General features: G+C 38.9%; 3 protein-coding genes across 4 annotated transcripts; 1 reads left to right on the top strand and 2 right to left on the bottom strand.

Moving 5' to 3' along the window:
* The first annotated feature begins 1,300 nt into the window (after positions 1-1,300).
* LOC125194140 (transcription factor PHYTOCHROME INTERACTING FACTOR-LIKE 13-like) lies at positions 1,301-4,036 on the top strand. Of its 2 annotated transcripts, XM_048092192.2 has the most exons (9): positions 1,311-1,390; positions 1,788-1,833; positions 2,087-2,179; positions 2,268-2,769; positions 2,847-2,939; positions 3,030-3,095; positions 3,176-3,241; positions 3,307-3,603; positions 3,783-4,036. In XM_048092192.2, exons 3-9 carry the CDS (start codon positions 2,103-2,105, stop codon positions 3,855-3,857), a joined length of 1,176 nt encoding a protein of 391 aa, XP_047948149.1. In that variant the 5' UTR covers positions 1,311-1,390; positions 1,788-1,833; positions 2,087-2,102; the 3' UTR covers positions 3,858-4,036. The 2 variants fall into 2 exon arrangements, with proteins under 2 accessions (XP_047948150.1, XP_047948149.1); XM_048092193.2 differs by lacking the exon at positions 1,788-1,833 and having other exon boundaries at positions 1,301-1,390.
* Positions 4,029-7,636, bottom strand: LOC125194139 (polyamine oxidase 2-like). Its single transcript, XM_048092189.2, has 10 exons — positions 7,120-7,636; positions 6,660-6,775; positions 6,500-6,588; positions 6,305-6,418; positions 6,042-6,129; positions 5,834-5,919; positions 5,651-5,753; positions 5,332-5,429; positions 4,808-5,237; positions 4,029-4,617 (listed from the first exon to the last, which is right to left on the bottom strand). The coding sequence occupies exons 1-10, from the start codon at positions 7,154-7,156 to the stop codon at positions 4,309-4,311; spliced, it is 1,470 nt and encodes a 489-aa protein (XP_047948146.1). The 5' UTR covers positions 7,157-7,636; the 3' UTR covers positions 4,029-4,308.
* A 2,885-nt stretch (positions 7,637-10,521) lies between these two features.
* LOC125194446 (auxin response factor 6-like) lies at positions 10,522-15,867 on the bottom strand. The gene is made up of 14 exons (XM_048092670.2): positions 15,318-15,867; positions 15,109-15,221; positions 14,418-14,516; positions 14,268-14,324; positions 14,023-14,181; positions 13,855-13,939; positions 13,606-13,696; positions 13,252-13,416; positions 13,059-13,181; positions 12,900-12,975; positions 12,659-12,806; positions 11,453-12,570; positions 11,178-11,368; positions 10,522-10,914 (listed from the first exon to the last, which is right to left on the bottom strand). Exons 1-14 carry the CDS (start codon positions 15,373-15,375, stop codon positions 10,710-10,712), a joined length of 2,688 nt encoding a protein of 895 aa, XP_047948627.1. The 5' UTR covers positions 15,376-15,867; the 3' UTR covers positions 10,522-10,709.
* Positions 15,868-17,053: the final 1,186 nt, after the last annotated feature.

Genomic DNA, 17,053 nt, shown 5'->3' with positions numbered 1-17,053 from the left:
TTTATCAATCAAAGCCCAAATGTGTCTAACAATGCTATAGTTGCAGCCTTCATTCCTCCTTGAGTTAACCATGAGCACTACGGTGATATTATCACATTCCACAACAACATTTTGAAGTTTGTGCTTCCATGCAAGCTTTAAGCCATCGTATATAGCCCACAACTCGGCAGTCAACACACAGCTTTCCCCAAGGCGTCGGGCATATCCCAAAAACCACTCTCCGTTTGAGTTCCTAATGACACCACCAGCAGATGCTTCTTTTGTCGAGAGTTTAACTGCGCCATCAGTGTTCAATTTCCAGCAGCCCTGAGTGGGAGCGAACCATTGGATGAGCTTAGTGACTCTATTCTTAACAGTCTGCTTCTTAATCTCATTAGATCTAACAGCCCTTCCCCAAGCTCGACACTGAGCTATAATTGTTGAACCATTAAAGCTCGCATCCTGGAATACAATATCATTCCTAGAATACCATAATTTCCACACCACCAAACCAAATATGCAGCCCCAATCACCATCATCAGTTTTATTTTTATCATTAAGGTTTTCCATGAGCCAAATGTCAAAAGGCAGGGAGAAAAACCTGTTGCGTTTGTTGGGGGGAACGAGAGAGCTCCAAACACCAAACTGCTGCTACATTGGGACAAGAGCGAAAGATATGTTCCATATTTTCTTCACAAGCACCACAGGCCATAGCTGCTGCAAGATGAATCATCAGCAATATGTCTACGAATGAATGCGGATTTGAGTTTAGGCCAGTCCGAAAAATTAAATTTTTTTTCTTCTCTTTATAATTAATTTTCGTTATAGATACAATTATTTTATAGGATCAGCTAAATCGGGACTTTTGAAATTGTTTGAAAAATATAATACTATGAAATATCTACATAGTTATTTTTTCGTATTAGGAATATATTTTTTTCATTTTTCACTCGCCCCAAAAAAAATGGGGCCAACGAATCTAATCTTTCTTCAACAACAAAAGATATTCCCATCCGATCTCTATCTACTTTCTCAAAATTCTACACAAAATTCTTGATATAGTAATACTCACTTAACCCCAAATAGATAAGGTGTAAAGTTAACATACTACTAACAATAATTACTCCATTAAAGAAAGAATTATTAAATCCGCAGCCAAAAATCGGACAACTCCACGTGGCGAGCTGGGCGCTCATTTGTTGATCACACCTCTATCGAGATCGAAGCTGTAGATCTCTCTCACACACAGCTGTTTCATTCTCGCAGCCGGGCCCACGCGATCCAGCTTAACCAATCAAAACTTGGCTGATGCTGACATCAATCACTCTTCTTCCCAGCAGCTGCTGCTGCTATTTCTCTTTCAGAAGTGTCACCTCAGCACCTCTAGTGTGTGTGTTTGTGCGTGTGAAAGGTTAGAGTGATTCTTGATTTTGTGTGGCTAATTATCAAGATTCGATTTTTTTCGAGAAAAATATGTTCTTTTTTTCTTGTGTGTAGTGATGGTTGGTTGAATGTGTTCTGTTTTTTCTAGCAAAAATGTTTTCTTTCTTTTAAATGAGGGATTTTTTTGGTGGATTGTTTGTTGATTCTTGAACACTGAAATTGTTCTTGCTGGAGTTGCCAGAGGTTATCAAGATTCGATTTTTTTCGAGAAAAATATGTTCTTTTTTTCTTGTTTATAGTGATGGTTGGTTGAATGTGTTCTGTTTTTTCTAGCAAATGTTTCCTTTCTTTTAAATGAGGGATTTTTTTGGTGGATTGTTTGTCTGATTCTTGAACATTGAAATTGTTCTTGCTTGAGTTGCCAGAGGTTATCAAGATTCGATTTTTATTGGTCTTGATATCTTACCAGAGGTAATCTCAGATTTCCATAGCTTCTTGGTTCTTGTAAGAAACATATTGATCTATCTGAGAGGGAGAATGAGAGAGAGAGGGTGAAAAAAATCTGATCTTGAAAGAAATAGGTGATTGATTGAGTTAAAAAAGTGTGGATGATGGCAATCATAGCTGTTTCCTTTTTAAGTAAAACAGAATAAACTACTACTCCATTATTGATGATCTGACTTTTTACTACTATAAACAATTGATATTATTCATTCCATTTCAGGCAGAATTTTTAAGGTATGGATTCTTGTCTTCCTGATTGGAACACTGATGCTGGAGGTGAATTCCCTGTCCCTCTTCAAAGAAAACCTCTTGGGTAAGCTTTGTTGTTCGTCTCCGAACCCTAGACCTCGGTCTTTACACGTGATCCGTGGCTCGAATTCATCTTTTGCTTGTGTTTGCAGATTAGAGAATGAGTTGGTTGAGCTGTTGTGGCAAAATGGGGAGGTTGTGTTGCATAGTCAAACCAATAGGAAACAAGCAAAGCAATCACATGGTGATGGGGCAGTTTCATGGATTGATTGCCCTATTGATGAATCATTTGAGAGGGAATTCTGTGCTAATTTCTTGTCTGAGATCCCTCCATCCGAAGGCTTTGCTCCGCCTCCACCTCTGAGATTTGAGGTGCCCGGGAAAAGCCTGGAGTGCTCTGGAATGACTGTCGGGTCGAGCCATTGTGCGAGCAACCAAGTTGTGAATGAAGTTGACATGAGTTGGGCTTCTAGCTCTGGGGTCGGGAGGGCGTTAAACGAGGGCGTGGAGAGGGAGGCTCCCGGGCAGGCTAGGACGTCGGCCTCTGGTGGATCTGGTAGTAGTAGCCTGTGGAAAACGAGCAGCCTGTCGAATGAGACGAGCAGGCACAAGAGGAAGAGCCGTGACATGGATGAGTCCGAATGCCCGAGTGATGTGTGTAACAATCTTAATTTTTTGCTTAATTTTTAGCTGATTGATCTTAGGATTGAGGTTGAAAGATGGTTGTGTAGGCGACTGAGTCGGAGTCGGCTGCGGGAAACAAGGCAAAGATCGGGGCTGCTCGTAGGAGCCGTGTGGCTGAAGTGCATAACATGTCTGAGAGAGTAAGAATTGATCATAGTTTAGACAAAAATGGTCATTCTTCGTGTTTGTTGGGTCGATATTTTCATCTGCGTCGTTGTGTTTCCTTGCAGAGGCGAAGGGACCGGATCAACGAGAAGATGAAGGCTTTGCAAGAGCTCATCCCTCACGCCAACAAGGTACAACAAGAATTCAAGATTCTTGAAATGGACTGTGCCTATTTGGTTGTTTCGTTGTTTGAGCCCTTTCTCTCGTGCAGTCGGACAAGGCGTCCATGTTAGACGAGGCGATCGAGTATATGAAGGCCTTGCAGCTGCAGATTCAGGTAGCTAACTGATCTGGTGTGGATTATGATGAGTTTTTGGTTTCAATCTATGTTTGTTGTTGTAGTTGATGTGGATGGGGAGGGGGATGGCGCCGATGATGCTTCCGGGCATGCAGCACTACATGTCGCGTGTAGGGATGGGAATCGGGCCAACCATGCTGCCGGGGATCCAAAACCTAATGCGCTTGTCGCGCTTGCCCCTCGTTGACCAAGCTACGAACGGACCGAGCCAAGCTCCAGTCGGGCCTCATAAACCAATGCCGAACCCGGTTAATTATCTGAACCAAATTCCGACCTCGAGTTTTCAAGAGCAGTATGCTAACTACATGAACTTTCACTCGATGCAAAGTGCATCGCCTCAGGTGTGTTTCTCACACTTGCAATGCTTCCAGATGTCTACTCTGATGCCCATCAGAGCAGACATCTAGAACCATTATATGACTATGCAAAAATTTCAAGAATTCTTGCACCACAAAAACTCGTGTAAGATCATCTCGCGGCTTGAAGCTCATATCCAGTGGCATATTTGTAATTTTTGCAGCCGACGGACCTTTTCAACTTCGGGTTCCATTCGGCTCAGCCGAATCAGGGCAATGGGAACACTTCCGTTGGATGAGGCATATAGTCGACATGAAATCTACGCGTACAACTTATCGAAGAATTGGAGGATCGGATACGATAATCATTTGTGCAGATCATATGTGTTCCTGTCGTGTTTTCGTATTGTGTCGAAAATTGTCATTCTTAACTAAAACACACACATCTCCAAGAAATCCACACCTATCAATTAGCAAATACTCTAATCATAATCATAACCAGTGTTTCACAATATTGTAGTACAGTATATCATATCAAGTTTGATACATAAACAATCATATATAGGAACTCAGCTTAATCAAGAATCCATATTTCTAGACTGATTTCTACTGGCTGAAGAGTTCATCAACTGATACTCTGATCATTCGAACGAGGCGACCTCCCGGCTACCACAGTTTCTCACATAGCAATCAGTACCTCGTCCCAGCAAAAATCGACAAGGGAGTTCCACAGAAGCAGATGCGCAGAGCTTATAAACGCGAGATCAACAGTGGGACCGAAACTGGAATGTCCTCGCCCATTACAGACTGGAAGAGATCCAACTCTCCGTGGCGCTCCAAGACGCGCATCCTGCAGTCCTCAGCAGCCATCAAACCAGTCGAATATGCACCATGGACGGATCCCGGAAAATCTATACTTGTCGCTTCACCAGCAAAGAACAGGTTGTCGACTGGGACCCGCAGCCTCTCATACAGATCGTGGGATTTTCCTACTGTATCATAGCTATAGGAGCCCAATGAATTTGCATCCGTGCCCCAATGGGAAACGAGGTACTCGACCTGCATGTTTATATATGAACAAGAGTTTGTCAGGATCTCAAGAAATAGTAGAATATTTAGTGTTACATGTGAGATCATCCAAAAATCGGGAGGGGAGTAAAAAACTCGTATAATGCAATGAGGCGGTGAGAATTCAGTGAATTGCATATAGAATAGCATCAATGCAGAAATAGATAGAGCCAAAATATACCGGTTCAGAAGCATTTGGAAACATCCGTTGAAGTTGTGTAAAAGCAAACTTCGCAGCAGCCTCGTCAGGCATTTTCTCAATGTCACGGGCGAGTTGTCCAGAAGGCATGTAGACGAGGACCCGATGCCCTGTGGCCTTGTGGAGATTGAGAAAGTAGCTGCACACGTAAGAAGTTTCAGCAACAATCCCCAAGAACTCTACGTTTGGCCAAAAGACCGTGTCGAAGTGCAAAACTATCTTGTTCTCAATCCCGACTCCAATATCCCTGATTGCTTCTTCTTTCCATTCAGGTAATTTCGGCTCGAACTGGATGCTGTTTGATTTCAGAACACCAAGAGGAACAGCAATGACGGCAGCATCTGCCACTAGAACTCTTCCATCGTCTACTGTGATTTTTACTCCACTATGACCTCTGACGATTTTTGTCACTCTAAAAGTCGAACCAGAAAAAATAAACCCAATTTTAGATTCAGACTGTATATCAGAGAGGATTACTTATTAAAGCTAAGTGGATTGTCTGTTACCTGTGGCCCAAGCGGATGTCAAGACCTTTTGCAAGAGTATTTAAAACAGGAAGATAACCCCGGACCATGAGCCCATGCCCACCAGGGAGCAACTCTTCCTATAAATCAAATACAAAATCTGTTAATAAAAACTCTGATTCCTGATGATCGAACGAGCTAAAGTCTAGTTGCTAATTGCAAGTTGTTTATATGTTTATTTTGCCGATAAATTGTTAAGGAACTCATTTCATCACTAATTGAACATATTAACATGTACGGTAATAAGATCCTCAAGATTATTACAAAAGAACGAAATTTTAAGTATGAGCGAGTGAGTAACCTGATCCCAGCCTCTAAGTGAAATAGTATCGGCATCTGCAGCAAACCAGCCTTCCATTCGGCAGAGGTACCACTGTAACACCTTATGACCAAGACCTTCCAACCTACAAATTCCCCCAACCTCTTAACAATTGTCACAAGATCCGAAACAAATAAAAAATGCAAAATTTGGTGTATGTAGAACCTCAAGTCTGGTCTCCTCTCGAAAACAATTGAGATAGCACGTTGAATAGACATGTCTTCCCTGAATTCCTGTCTAATAACATCAGTCTGAAAAAGAAAAATGCAAACCTAATCAGAAATCAGAACAACCAATATCTAAAAGAGGCTCTGTGGAGTAGGAATGCTAAAAATTCAATTTACGCTATAAAGAGAAGATGGTCGTTACGTGCCTCTTTCAAGATGGCCTCAAATGTTTCGCCAACCTCTGCGACTAAATCTTGCGGAACTTGATTACCATCCTTGTCATAAAGGGCATAGCTGAAAAAACAAACAGTCACCAATCGTATCATGAATGTAAATAACACAAAAAGATGTTCAATTGATCGAATAGGCAAACAGTAGTTGAGGTCAAATGCTTTCTCAAGTTCAAATAACAGAGGTCGCGTATGCACTTAAATGGGCACAATGAAGTTGCGATGGAAAAAAATCGAACCTTTCTAAATCATGGTCGTACAAAACCGAGTTATCCCCACTGGTCCGGTAAAGTGGTAGTCCCAATCTCCCAATGAGCGAAGCCAATGGGTTCTCATTGCCAACCCCATGTAACCTGAACAAGAATACATCAGTTAGCGAAAAGTAGCATACAATGCCTGCAACATGAAAATGCGTACGAGCAAACATCAATTACCATGAGGCACCCAAGTCGATAGGGAAACCAAACGAATAATTCGTATGAACACGGCCACCAATCCTATTCCTAGACTCCAACAAGGTCACCTGCAAAATCACTTCCTTCAGCACACGTATCCTCAGCCACGAAAACAGTAACCGAAGCTCTGCATATATACCTGAAACGAGGCATCATGAAGAGTCCGTGCAGCTGTAATGCCGGCAAAACCAGCTCCTATGACGATAACTGATGGAGAGGCTGCCGATTTCCTCTCCAAGCTTGAATCACAAAGATCTACACAGCGAAAATTTACTCAAGTAAGAACCTTTTAAAAAGTACATAGATTTCATATAAGACTGCATTTGTCACAAAACTAACAAATTGCTTTTTCTAATTTTCTTCCAAACAATTTATACACTCCTATAAAGTAGAAAACAACAAGCATATGTCATCAACTAGATTCCTCCCAAACCATTGAAATTAGATAAAATCACTCAAACCAGACGACTTATGAATTAAAAAATACCATAAATCCAGCTAAAACAACACTAAAATACTCTAAAAACAGAGCTATTATAACAATTAAAATAATCCAGTTAATCATAAGCGATAACTACAAAAGCAAAAAACACACTTACTGGATCGCAATTGGCGATTAAACCTGCTTGGATCCATAATTCAACAAACAATGGAGGCCGCGATCGCTACAGAGGGAACAAATGCTACTACTGCAACTAAAATTACTCGCGAAATCGATCGATCTCAACCTCGATTGGAGCTTGGGTAATCTCAACAACAGGAGGAATAGTAAAAAAATGTTTTTTGAAAAAAGGTGAATTGAGGTGATAAAATGGTTGGAATTCGACGAAATACCCAGCTTGACCAACCTTCTCATGCGTCTTCCCAAATCGATCAAACCCCCAAAATCGGAGAAAAAATTGAAAAATAGTTAACCAGAAACGAATGGCAATCGAGATTCAATATCTGCAGCTATGGAGCTTCGATAAATTCGTCGAGATTTTGCAGAAAAAGGGGAAATGTTGCTTAAAAATCCGAAATTGGGATCGAATTGAAGTGGGTTTTGTGTATGTGGAGAGAACAGCGAAGATCTGATGGATTATTTATAGAGTGATGAAGCTGCGTTGTGTATTTGATTTCTTGTTTTAGAATAAACTTTAATTTGATTTTTATTAGGTAAATAAAATCATATTGTATGTTTGAAAAAAGGGAAACGAATTTATTTATTCCATTCATGATTTTCCTATTGTAATTGGATGCCATATTTATTCACATCTTAATGATGGGTGGGTAATTAGAAGATACTATAGTATGGATGGAGTTTGAAAATTGAGAATATTATAATTTGTGACAAAACATACTTAATTAAGATTCACCAAATTAGAAGATATTATGGATGAATTTTGAGATTATTATAATTGGTAACAAAACAATGTTAATCTTAATTCACTAACGTTCAATGGAATTTGATTTGACCATAAAATTGACAAATTTTTCACTTTAATAAGTACTCCCTCCCCTCCGTCCCAAATATTGTCCCACTTTGATCCGACACGAATTTTTAAAAATATAATGAAAAATGAGTTGAACAAATTATGGAAATGTGGGTCCATTTTTTACATAGTTTTATGTGAGTAGGAATGTGTTAATGGAATATGAGGCCAATTACAAAAAATGGTAAAAAATGAAATGAAACAACATTTATGGGACGGACAGAAATAAAAAATGGGACAAACATTCAGATTGACGGAGGAAGTATAATTTATATTGAAAGTAAAAAAGAAAAATACTTTATATTGATAACATGTATTTTTAATTGTAAAAGTAAATGTTTGGGCCTAACTGACTTTAAATGGTGTCACTTATATTATTTTATGAAAGTATTAATAAAAAGTTAAAGATGACGATGTGATCACTTATATTATTATATGAAAGTATTTTTTTTTCTTTTAGAAGCAAAGATAAATAAATAAAATATAAGAACTCACATTTTAGATTTTTTTTAATTGTATAACTCCAAGATAGATTACTTTATCTACCCTATCAAAATGGGAAATAAATAATTTGAGAATATAATTAAATTATAAAATATATGATTAATTATTTGATAAGATAATCAGACAAATTCAAAATTAATCAATCCATCAAAATAAAAGATGTAGTAGTATTGTTTTATCAATTTATCATATCGTATTCACAAGGTTAACCATCAATTTTTGTTTGTCCTACTATTAAATTTGATTACTATGTAAAGTGACATTCATTATATAATATGGATATTTATATTAATATTAAATTAAAACCAATAAAATTGACAACGTGAAATCGAATGAAAGGCCGTCGGTGATGGTGGGGACCTTATGACTGTCGCTTTCACAAACCAAAATAATGTGAAGTAACGAACCAACTAAAACATGTGACGCAATAGCCCCATCTCACACGTGGCTATAATCACCTTCATATAATTATTTAATTATTGATTTTCATGGATATTTTCGTTGTCTTGAATGTCAAATACAAAAATAATAATGTCAGGATAATTATTGACTTTTTAATTGAAAATAAGACATTTCATTATTGAAATGTCAGTTTTTGTTATCTAGTTACTATGCATCAATAAAAGTTATTAGGGTCATATTTATTAATTTGAGAGTGTTGATTTTGATTTGCATTTTGTATGTTTGCTTATTAAGAGCATCCATAGTGGATGCCCGATCTCACGCCCGATCAGCCGAGATCGGGCTCAGGCATGATCGGATATCCATTGCAAGTCTTTGACATGCCCGAGGACGACCGAGAGTTCGGTTGCGTCCCATCTCTCGCCCGATCCATCGGGCGTGAGATCGGGCGCCCATTGCAGGCCGATACCCGAGCCCGAGCCCGACCATTTTCTGTTTTTTTTTTTTATAATTATTTAAACCCTAATTAAACCACTACAAATACTCTATTTTTCTTCACTTTTCACACACCAAATCTTTCACTTTCTCTTCTCTATTCTCTCAATATCCACACTTTCAACAATGGATCCGAGTCAATTAAATTAAGTAATGTAGTTTCACTTTTAAATAAAGTAATGTAGTTTTTTTTTTGTATTTGTGGTGTTTAATATAATATGTTTTGGTATTTTAGTTTAATTAAAAATAAAATTAAAAAACAATGATTTAAAATTGAAATGAAAAGTGGATAAGAGATAGGGCATCCACTAGGGCTCTACCATTGCAGAAAGATAGGACATGCTGATATGACAACCACTAGGGATCTCACTAGGGCTTTTACTAGGGCATCCGTTGTGGATGCTCTAAGCATATGACAAAATTATTATATTTGCTAAAATGCTTATTCATTGTGCTTCATACCAGTAATATTGTTAACACTAATAATTAACAAATATATTGTGAAGGGCAAATGATAGTTATATTAGTAGTACAAGTTATAAATATAATATTTTTTGGTAATGTGTAGTGGGATCATATTAAGCAAATACTTAGAGAATAAAAGATCAGCAACAAAAATTCTAGATGTTTAATTGAATAAAGAACAAAAAAAAAAAAAAAAAAACGGCAAAAAGTCTAAAATCAACCATATTTATAAGTAGATATTATTTGACTATAACTCGATGCAATAGTTTTTCGAATAGTCTAGAATCATGTGCTGTCTTTGAAAAGTCTAATAATGTGTCACAAAAGTTATTTCACTTATATTGCTGCACGTTATCCATTTGGTTTGATACTATTTTACTAAATTTCAACACCGTACTATTGTAATAAAATCCATGAAAATTAAGGGATGTCTTATAGTATCATTTTTAAATTTGATAAATTTAGAATAATTAGTATGAATATGCTTATAAATTTGTGTAATTTACTTGCTTATAGTTATAGTAGATGTTTTCATTCCATAATGTTTTTCCCTTTAAAATGTACTGTAAATAGAGATTTAGTTCCCTTTAATCTGTCATTTTATTCCATAATAATGTTTTTCAACATCACCAAATTCATTTTTTCCATATACATATATCTATGTAGTAATAAAAGTCTACATTTTTTCCTCATTTCAAATTGCAATAAATGTTCTTAAAATTCTTACAAAGTAGCCCTAAGAAGACAAGGATTCACCATATAACATACATACAGCAAGCTTACATACCCTCGGCCTTTTCGGGTAAGGCCGGGGGAGAAGGAACTCAAGAGGACGACGAGCAAGCTTTCCATCAGTATTCGAGAGACCCTACGGATGGTATGCCGTTCAAGCCACTTCTGGAGTCCTTCCTGCTCATGTAGTCGTCGCAGCTGTTGCTGCTGGTGGAGAGCCGATGATTTTGGGCCGAGCCTGGAAGATCGAGGCCCTCTTTGCCCATTTGCTGCACTTCAAGAGGTGACAGTATCTTGATGTACCACACGCTGTTCACGAATTCCCTGCGATGCAAACGACTAGATGCTTAGGTTGTCAAGAAACACGAAAATGTAGAATGTAAAGGCTCCGTAGAATGTAATCCCGAGGCGGCCTAGTGGTGGACTGGGTGAATTTTTGGTCGAAAGACCAATTTTGAGTCACACCTATTCCGGTTAATCACTCTTTTATGTGATTCGCAGACTATATCACACGTGTGACATGCACCAAATACGATGAAAATATCGTATGATAACCGAAGGGGTGTCGAAGAGAGATGGTTACTTACTGCCAAGGATCATCGCCGAGGAGAAGAATATCGTTCTCTCGGTCAACGAATACAAGCTGCCAGCCTGATCTCTGAGGATCTTCCAACAAGCCCTCGAGTCCAAACATGCGAGCAAGCTCGCTCCGCAGCTCAGAATAGCTGCTGAATTTGGAGATGTCGAGTGACCGCCCGAAAGACCCCGACTTGTGAACCTATAACATTGAAAAATATGCAAATCAGCAGCAATTGGATCAGAGTGATCGAGAAGACGACAATGTGCACCTCATGCTACTCACCTTTACAAAGGCTCTCGATGTCGGGTTTGTTTGGTCCACGTTTTCCGAGGACTGCATGTAACCTGACTCGTCTACACAACTGGAGGAAGTCATGTCCGAGTTGGGAGGAAATTCAGTGCCTGGGCCACTTGGAAATGTGGGGTTCGCATATGCCATCGACAACGAATCGTTCTCATTTCCGTTGTTTCTAAGGTTAGACATACCGGACTGCATATTAGCTGACGAGTCCGTACCAACTCCGAACATCAGATTGTCGTGAGAATGTGCCACACCTTGGAAATCCGAAAATTCTTTACCATGGAACGGAGGCAGCAAGGCCGAAAGGCCCGAGACCTTGGAATTAGGCGTCACCAGCTCTTCCAGATGGGGCACTCCGAAATGAGAAACCTTGGAAGGAAGCTGCGGGTCTAACGCTACTCGTTTTGCCAGGGAATGAGAGAGGAGAGGATGAGGTCCGTTCAAGTTCATGTGTGGAGATGTTCCTTCGCCGGAAAATGAGCTTAGAATACCCTGCATTGAAGAGTTGTTAGACGAAGCCATATGATTCCCGATGAGGTTGGAGAAGTTCTGTAGCTGGCTCGTTGACGACAAGGCCTGCACGGGCGTGAACTGAGATTCCGAAGTCAATCCCATCTGCAAGCTAGCCGGACTAGATTTTTTCATCAGCTGATCTTGAAATTGAGAATTCAGCTGTTGAGGCGTCAGCTGCTGCTGAAGATGATTGATAAACGAATGACGGCCCTGCAGTTGTTGATGCAACATCTGAGCCTGAGAAACGACGCTGCTTTCCGGAAGGTTCTGCAGGAAGCTCGGTTGGGAATGGGGCTGTTGCAGCATCTGATTCTGTAGCAGTGAAGCGGAGATGTTGGGGGCGTTTTGCTGAAATTGGAAGGACTGATTGAGGATTTTCGAGGGATCTAACGACCCTGCGTCCTGCATTGCAGCGGCCGCCATTACTTGGTGAATATCGGGTTGTAAACAGAGATTCGAATTGTCTATCCTCGGCAGCATCCAAGGGGATACGCCCTGAAAATTTAGCGACTGAAGGCCTTGATTCCCGACACCTCCGGGGAGCCATGGCATCGGAAAATTCATACCCATATCGCCATCTTTAAGACCTGAACGACGAAACATGAATAAAGTAGGATCAGATTAATGCTCGATCGAAGAAGGAATAACTTTTCAACGTCTGTCGATAAACCAGACCAGGAAATGACGGAAGTCCAGCTGGCCACGGTCGCTTCAATCTGAGGGAAAACGGAGACGGGTACATGGGAAAAGTTGTCAGAGGTTCAATCTCCCACAATGAAACTCTAGGCTGTCTCTCCCCTGCAGTCGACTCGTCCCAACCGACCTAAAAACGAAAATACACGACACCACAACTTCAAAAAAATTTATCCAATTTTAAATTGATTATTAGATCAGAGTAGCTTAGATATGTCCATACCTTCACCGAGCGCCAATGTGAGCTTGGCCAACGAACCGGATCCAAATCACTGATACCCGTTATTGTACCCATATACCTAAATATCCCAAATTCAAGGAAAACATATAAAAAGAAATCTGCATAATGGAAGAGGAGGAAACGAAAAATGAAAAGACGTACCTCCGGACACTCGATTCTTCAGTTTCAAAAAGCATCCTAAAGCGCATACCCACAGAAACTCTCGTATGATAAACTGCTTTGGCATATTTTGCGAGAGGTATCACAAACTCCGATGGACTCGCCCTGAAATTTGTAAACCCGAGAATTTGAAGCTGGATATTGCCTAATACGGTAAGCAGTAGCGGAAATTTACCTGGGATTGTAGAAGATGGTGAACGGACTATTCGTAGCCGCAGCATGGGCAGCAGCAGCAAGAAGCCCAATGTGCATACTATCGCTCGACAGCACTGATGAAGGCATGACAGTTTGCGGTCGACTGGCACGCCGAATCCCCAAAAACATTTGGTTGTTTTCGTTCCTACAAAAAGAGTCGTGACTGTAGTTACAAATGGAAATAACCTAAATCTAATCCACTATGTATGAATTTTCTAAATTTAGAATATTATCCTTCCAACAGCAACTTTTATTGATTATCTAAGGCTAGTAGAAAAATCGATTGAAAGCTCGAATGACAAAGCGAAAGCCTAAAGAGCATAAAGCTGCATACCAGATGAAAATAACAGAATCTCCGGCAACTAGTCTCTTTGCACTCACAAACACGCTCCAACCTGTTGTTAAGAGATGCCTCTTCGGCTGACCTGGAAAAGACGAGATTGGAGCTTCATAAGTTGGCCGTCACAATAGCTACAACATAGATAAATCACATTGTCCCGATATCGATTATAATTAGGAAAAAAAGTACTATAGCCCCTTTTCGAACAAGTTATTTCGTACAAATAAATATCTGACAACTCACCTCGAAATATATGCCTGAACTTCCACTCGTTTCCGTGAAGATCCTTTGCGATTAATTCTTGAACCGGAGGGGTTTGAGAATAGTCCTATACACGCAGTAAATATATAGTTCAAATATAGAAATTTATGACGACCAAAAAACTGGATGGCGAGGCACTAGTAAACCTACGAGAGGAGGAAAAACTTTTTCAGCTGCTCGACGAGGGACAGAAAACCCTCCATGAGTGCTGGTGTCGCTAGCAGTCAGCGTCTTACAGAAATAATTCGTTGGCTGTTTGCTTGGAGTGCCGAGTTCTGACGGTAGTAGGCATATGTCCTTCTGCTCTTGCTGACCAAATAGCAAACGACAAACTAATGAACAACAAAATAACGAAATCAAGAGCACGAATATAAATAAGTCTAATAGTAAATTACAGGGGTAAGCGGCTGCAGAGTCATTTGAGCGTAGACTTCATCGGTTTCAACATCTGCCTGCAGTTTAGAAAATCAAGATTTTAAGAACCAAGCTTTCGATAAGATTTTGAAATGTAAAATCATACGATGACGGTATAGTACACAACTTACGTGCATGGTAACATTGTGAAGTTGGCATATTAGTTGCGGTTGCAAACCGGGATAGTTAGGGACAGCGCCATCTACTTCCTTGTTGGTAGAGGCAGCAACCTGGACAAATACCCCAAATGTTATGAGACATTTGATGTAACCCTAAGACATCATAAGTCCGATATATATCAAGACATAGGACTGTAACACTTCAAGAAAACGAATTTAAAAGTTCGATTTCAGGCAATCCCAATCAATGCTTGCCTATGTCACACGTCCAACAAAGCAAATATGGTATCTTCGAGCAAAAACTACTTGCCTAAAGTAACTACAAAGGCTCCACGAACAGGTCATCGTAAAATTTACGAGAATAATCGCATTGTGCAACTCACCAATTACTTGGAAAAAGGGGGAACATGAAAATACATGCTGATTCACTACATAAGCAACTCAAAGTGACGGGGTTCCAATTCGGTCTAAAATCCTTTAAAATTCATCGTTCCACTACTCTATAATTGATTATGCATCACACTAAGCTATCGGCTTTTCTATACATAGAATTCAATTAGATTTTCCGACTACATCAATAAGCTACAAGCTCGGAAATATCATATAAATCGAAAAAAGCAGTGCATACATATCCTAAAGGCTAACATATATCAGCTCCACAGGTAAAACAAAAACTGCTTAAACTGAAAATTCTTCACAAAACCTGCTCACTATGGCCTTGAGGGAAGTAAACCACCCGGCTCCCGAGCTGGGGAAGCGACACCAGAGGGCCGGCACACGCGTGCCACAGCTCCGAATTCAAGCATTTCTTCTCCCCTGCCAACACAAGCACAAAACAAGAAGCTGAAACAAAGCATTTCCATGAAAAATACAACAAACCCAATGTGAATTAAAGCAAACAATACAGCTTACCTTCCTCAGCCTGATCATTAAATCCAGTATTAGTTGAAGAAGAAGAAGACAACCTCATATTGCAAAAGAAGAAGAAAAAGACTCAATTTTTATTTCCTAAAATAGAACTACCAAAACTAAGGGCTTCAAGAAAAGAAAGAAGCTTAGCCACTCAAGCTCATCCCAACCCCCCCACCATCCCAAAATCCCCCAAAAATGTCAAATTTGTTCATCCCAACTCACACATACCTCCAAATTTGCAACCCCTTTTTTCAATTTCCCCCAATTTAAAGTTGAATACAAGCAAATTGCAAAGTGAAAACAAAAGGTGAAGGAGATCTTGAGGTTAATTTTTTGGTTGGGACAAAACCCTAAAGAAGGAAAAGAAGAAGACTGGTCCGAGGTATAAATGAGGTAAAGTTAGTAGTGAGTGAGGGAAAAGCAACTGATCTCTCTCTTCACTTCTCTGTGAAGCTCTGTGTGGAGCTAAAATGAACCAGCAGATCTTTAATGAGCTTTTCTCCTTTTTTTCGTATATTTAATATTTAATTCCAAGAGAGAGAGAGAGAGCTTGAAGAAGCAGATGATCTAAAATTAAAGTATATACATTTAATGCAATTTTGTCACCAAGTTTGATATGGAATTCACATTTATTCTATTTTGAGATTTTACTTTGATATCATATACTCCCTCCGTCCTTGATTAAAAGTTATATTTTTTCATTTCGATCTGTCCCCAATTACGAGTAACACTTCAATTTTACTATAAATAGTAAGTAGGTCCCACATTCCACTAATTCAATTCACTCACATTTTACAACAAAATCAATATAAAAAATGGGTCCCACATTCCACTAACTTTTTCAACCAACTTTTTTTTATATTTCTTAAAATCCGTACCCGGTTAAATTGTGACTCCTAATCGGGAACGGAGGGAGTAATTTATATTACTTTTATTTGGGTTTGTGAAATATTTTGATTACAAGATAGGTTATATACATAGATGATTTATGTTAAATAATTTACAAGTGATGATTTAATGAGCTTGATGATCAATGATTTAAAATTAACTTCTTGAAATTTGAAACATTTGCAATTGTTCTGGTTCACTGAATCTATTTACTATAGTTTTATGAAATTTTAAATATTCATCAAATCAAATGTGTACTTTGTAGAATAAAAAATTGATTTATTCATTGTTAGGTAGTTGGCCCAAATAAATAGGCTTTCTTTTTCTCATGCAAAATGAAGGCCCAAAAGATTTTTTCCAATATTTTGATCTCACTTTATGTAATGGGCCATAATATATGATCTTGATTGAAATAATAAGCTTATCATAAATATCCATTTTGCAATTATCTTACTCCATTTTACTTGAAATAGAACTTCAGTTTTAATGATCCGTGGATTTATAATTGATAAAACTGAACCTTCATTCAAATTAGTCTCAAAATGATTTCATTTTGAAATGACAAGATACTCCCGTTGTCCATGATTTATATTTCAGTTGAATTCGACATGAGTTTTAAGAAATATATAGGAAAGTGGTAGACTAAGTTAGTGGAATGTAGGTTATATTTTTATACTACTCTTACTTTACTCTCTCCCCACTCTAATTATTTTATATTATTTTTTCAAAACGAGTGCGGAAAAGAAGCGAGTCAAATATCTTGGGACGAAGGGAGTACTAGTTTTCTAGTAGAATGTGGAGTTTACTATCTAATATCGAACATAGTAAGTTGGGACTTTAAACTGTGG

Source organism: Salvia hispanica, chromosome 4 (assembly GCF_029641045.1).
Source record: "Salvia hispanica isolate PSC_SH4W2 chromosome 4, Shi_PSC_v1, whole genome shotgun sequence".
In the NCBI taxonomy this organism is placed as follows: domain Eukaryota; kingdom Viridiplantae; phylum Streptophyta; class Magnoliopsida; order Lamiales; family Lamiaceae; genus Salvia; species Salvia hispanica.
Note: the sequence above shows the minus strand (reverse complement) of the source record. Positions and strands in the feature narration are given on the sequence as shown.

Excerpts from the sequence above, each read along its gene's own strand:
- LOC125194140 (XM_048092193.2), top strand. The coding sequence starts at position 2,103 with ATGGATTCTTGTCTTCCTGATTGGAACACTGATGCTGGAGGTGAATTC. Across the intron at positions 2,940-3,029 it reads TGCATAACATGTCTGAGAGA|AGGCGAAGGGACCGGATCAA; the intron begins GTAAGAATTGAT and ends GTTTCCTTGCAG. Across the intron at positions 3,242-3,306 it reads CCTTGCAGCTGCAGATTCAG|TTGATGTGGATGGGGAGGGG; the intron begins GTAGCTAACTGA and ends TTGTTGTTGTAG.
- LOC125194139 (XM_048092189.2), bottom strand. The coding sequence starts at position 7,156 with ATGGATCCAAGCAGGTTTAATCGCCAATTGCGATCCA. Across the intron at positions 6,589-6,659 it reads TTCATGATGCCTCGTTTCAG|GTGACCTTGTTGGAGTCTAG; the intron begins GTATATATGCAG and ends GTGATTTTGCAG. Across the intron at positions 5,430-5,650 it reads CACTTAGAGGCTGGGATCAG|GAAGAGTTGCTCCCTGGTGG; the intron begins GTTACTCACTCG and ends TTTGATTTATAG.
- LOC125194446 (XM_048092670.2), bottom strand. The coding sequence starts at position 15,375 with ATGAGGTTGTCTTCTTCTTCTTCAACTAATACTGGATTTAATGATCAG. Across the intron at positions 13,940-14,022 it reads AAAAAGTTTTTCCTCCTCTC|GACTATTCTCAAACCCCTCC; the intron begins GTAGGTTTACTA and ends CTGCGTGTATAG. Across the intron at positions 13,182-13,251 it reads ACCATCTTCTACAATCCCAG|GGCGAGTCCATCGGAGTTTG; the intron begins GTAAATTTCCGC and ends TACAAATTTCAG.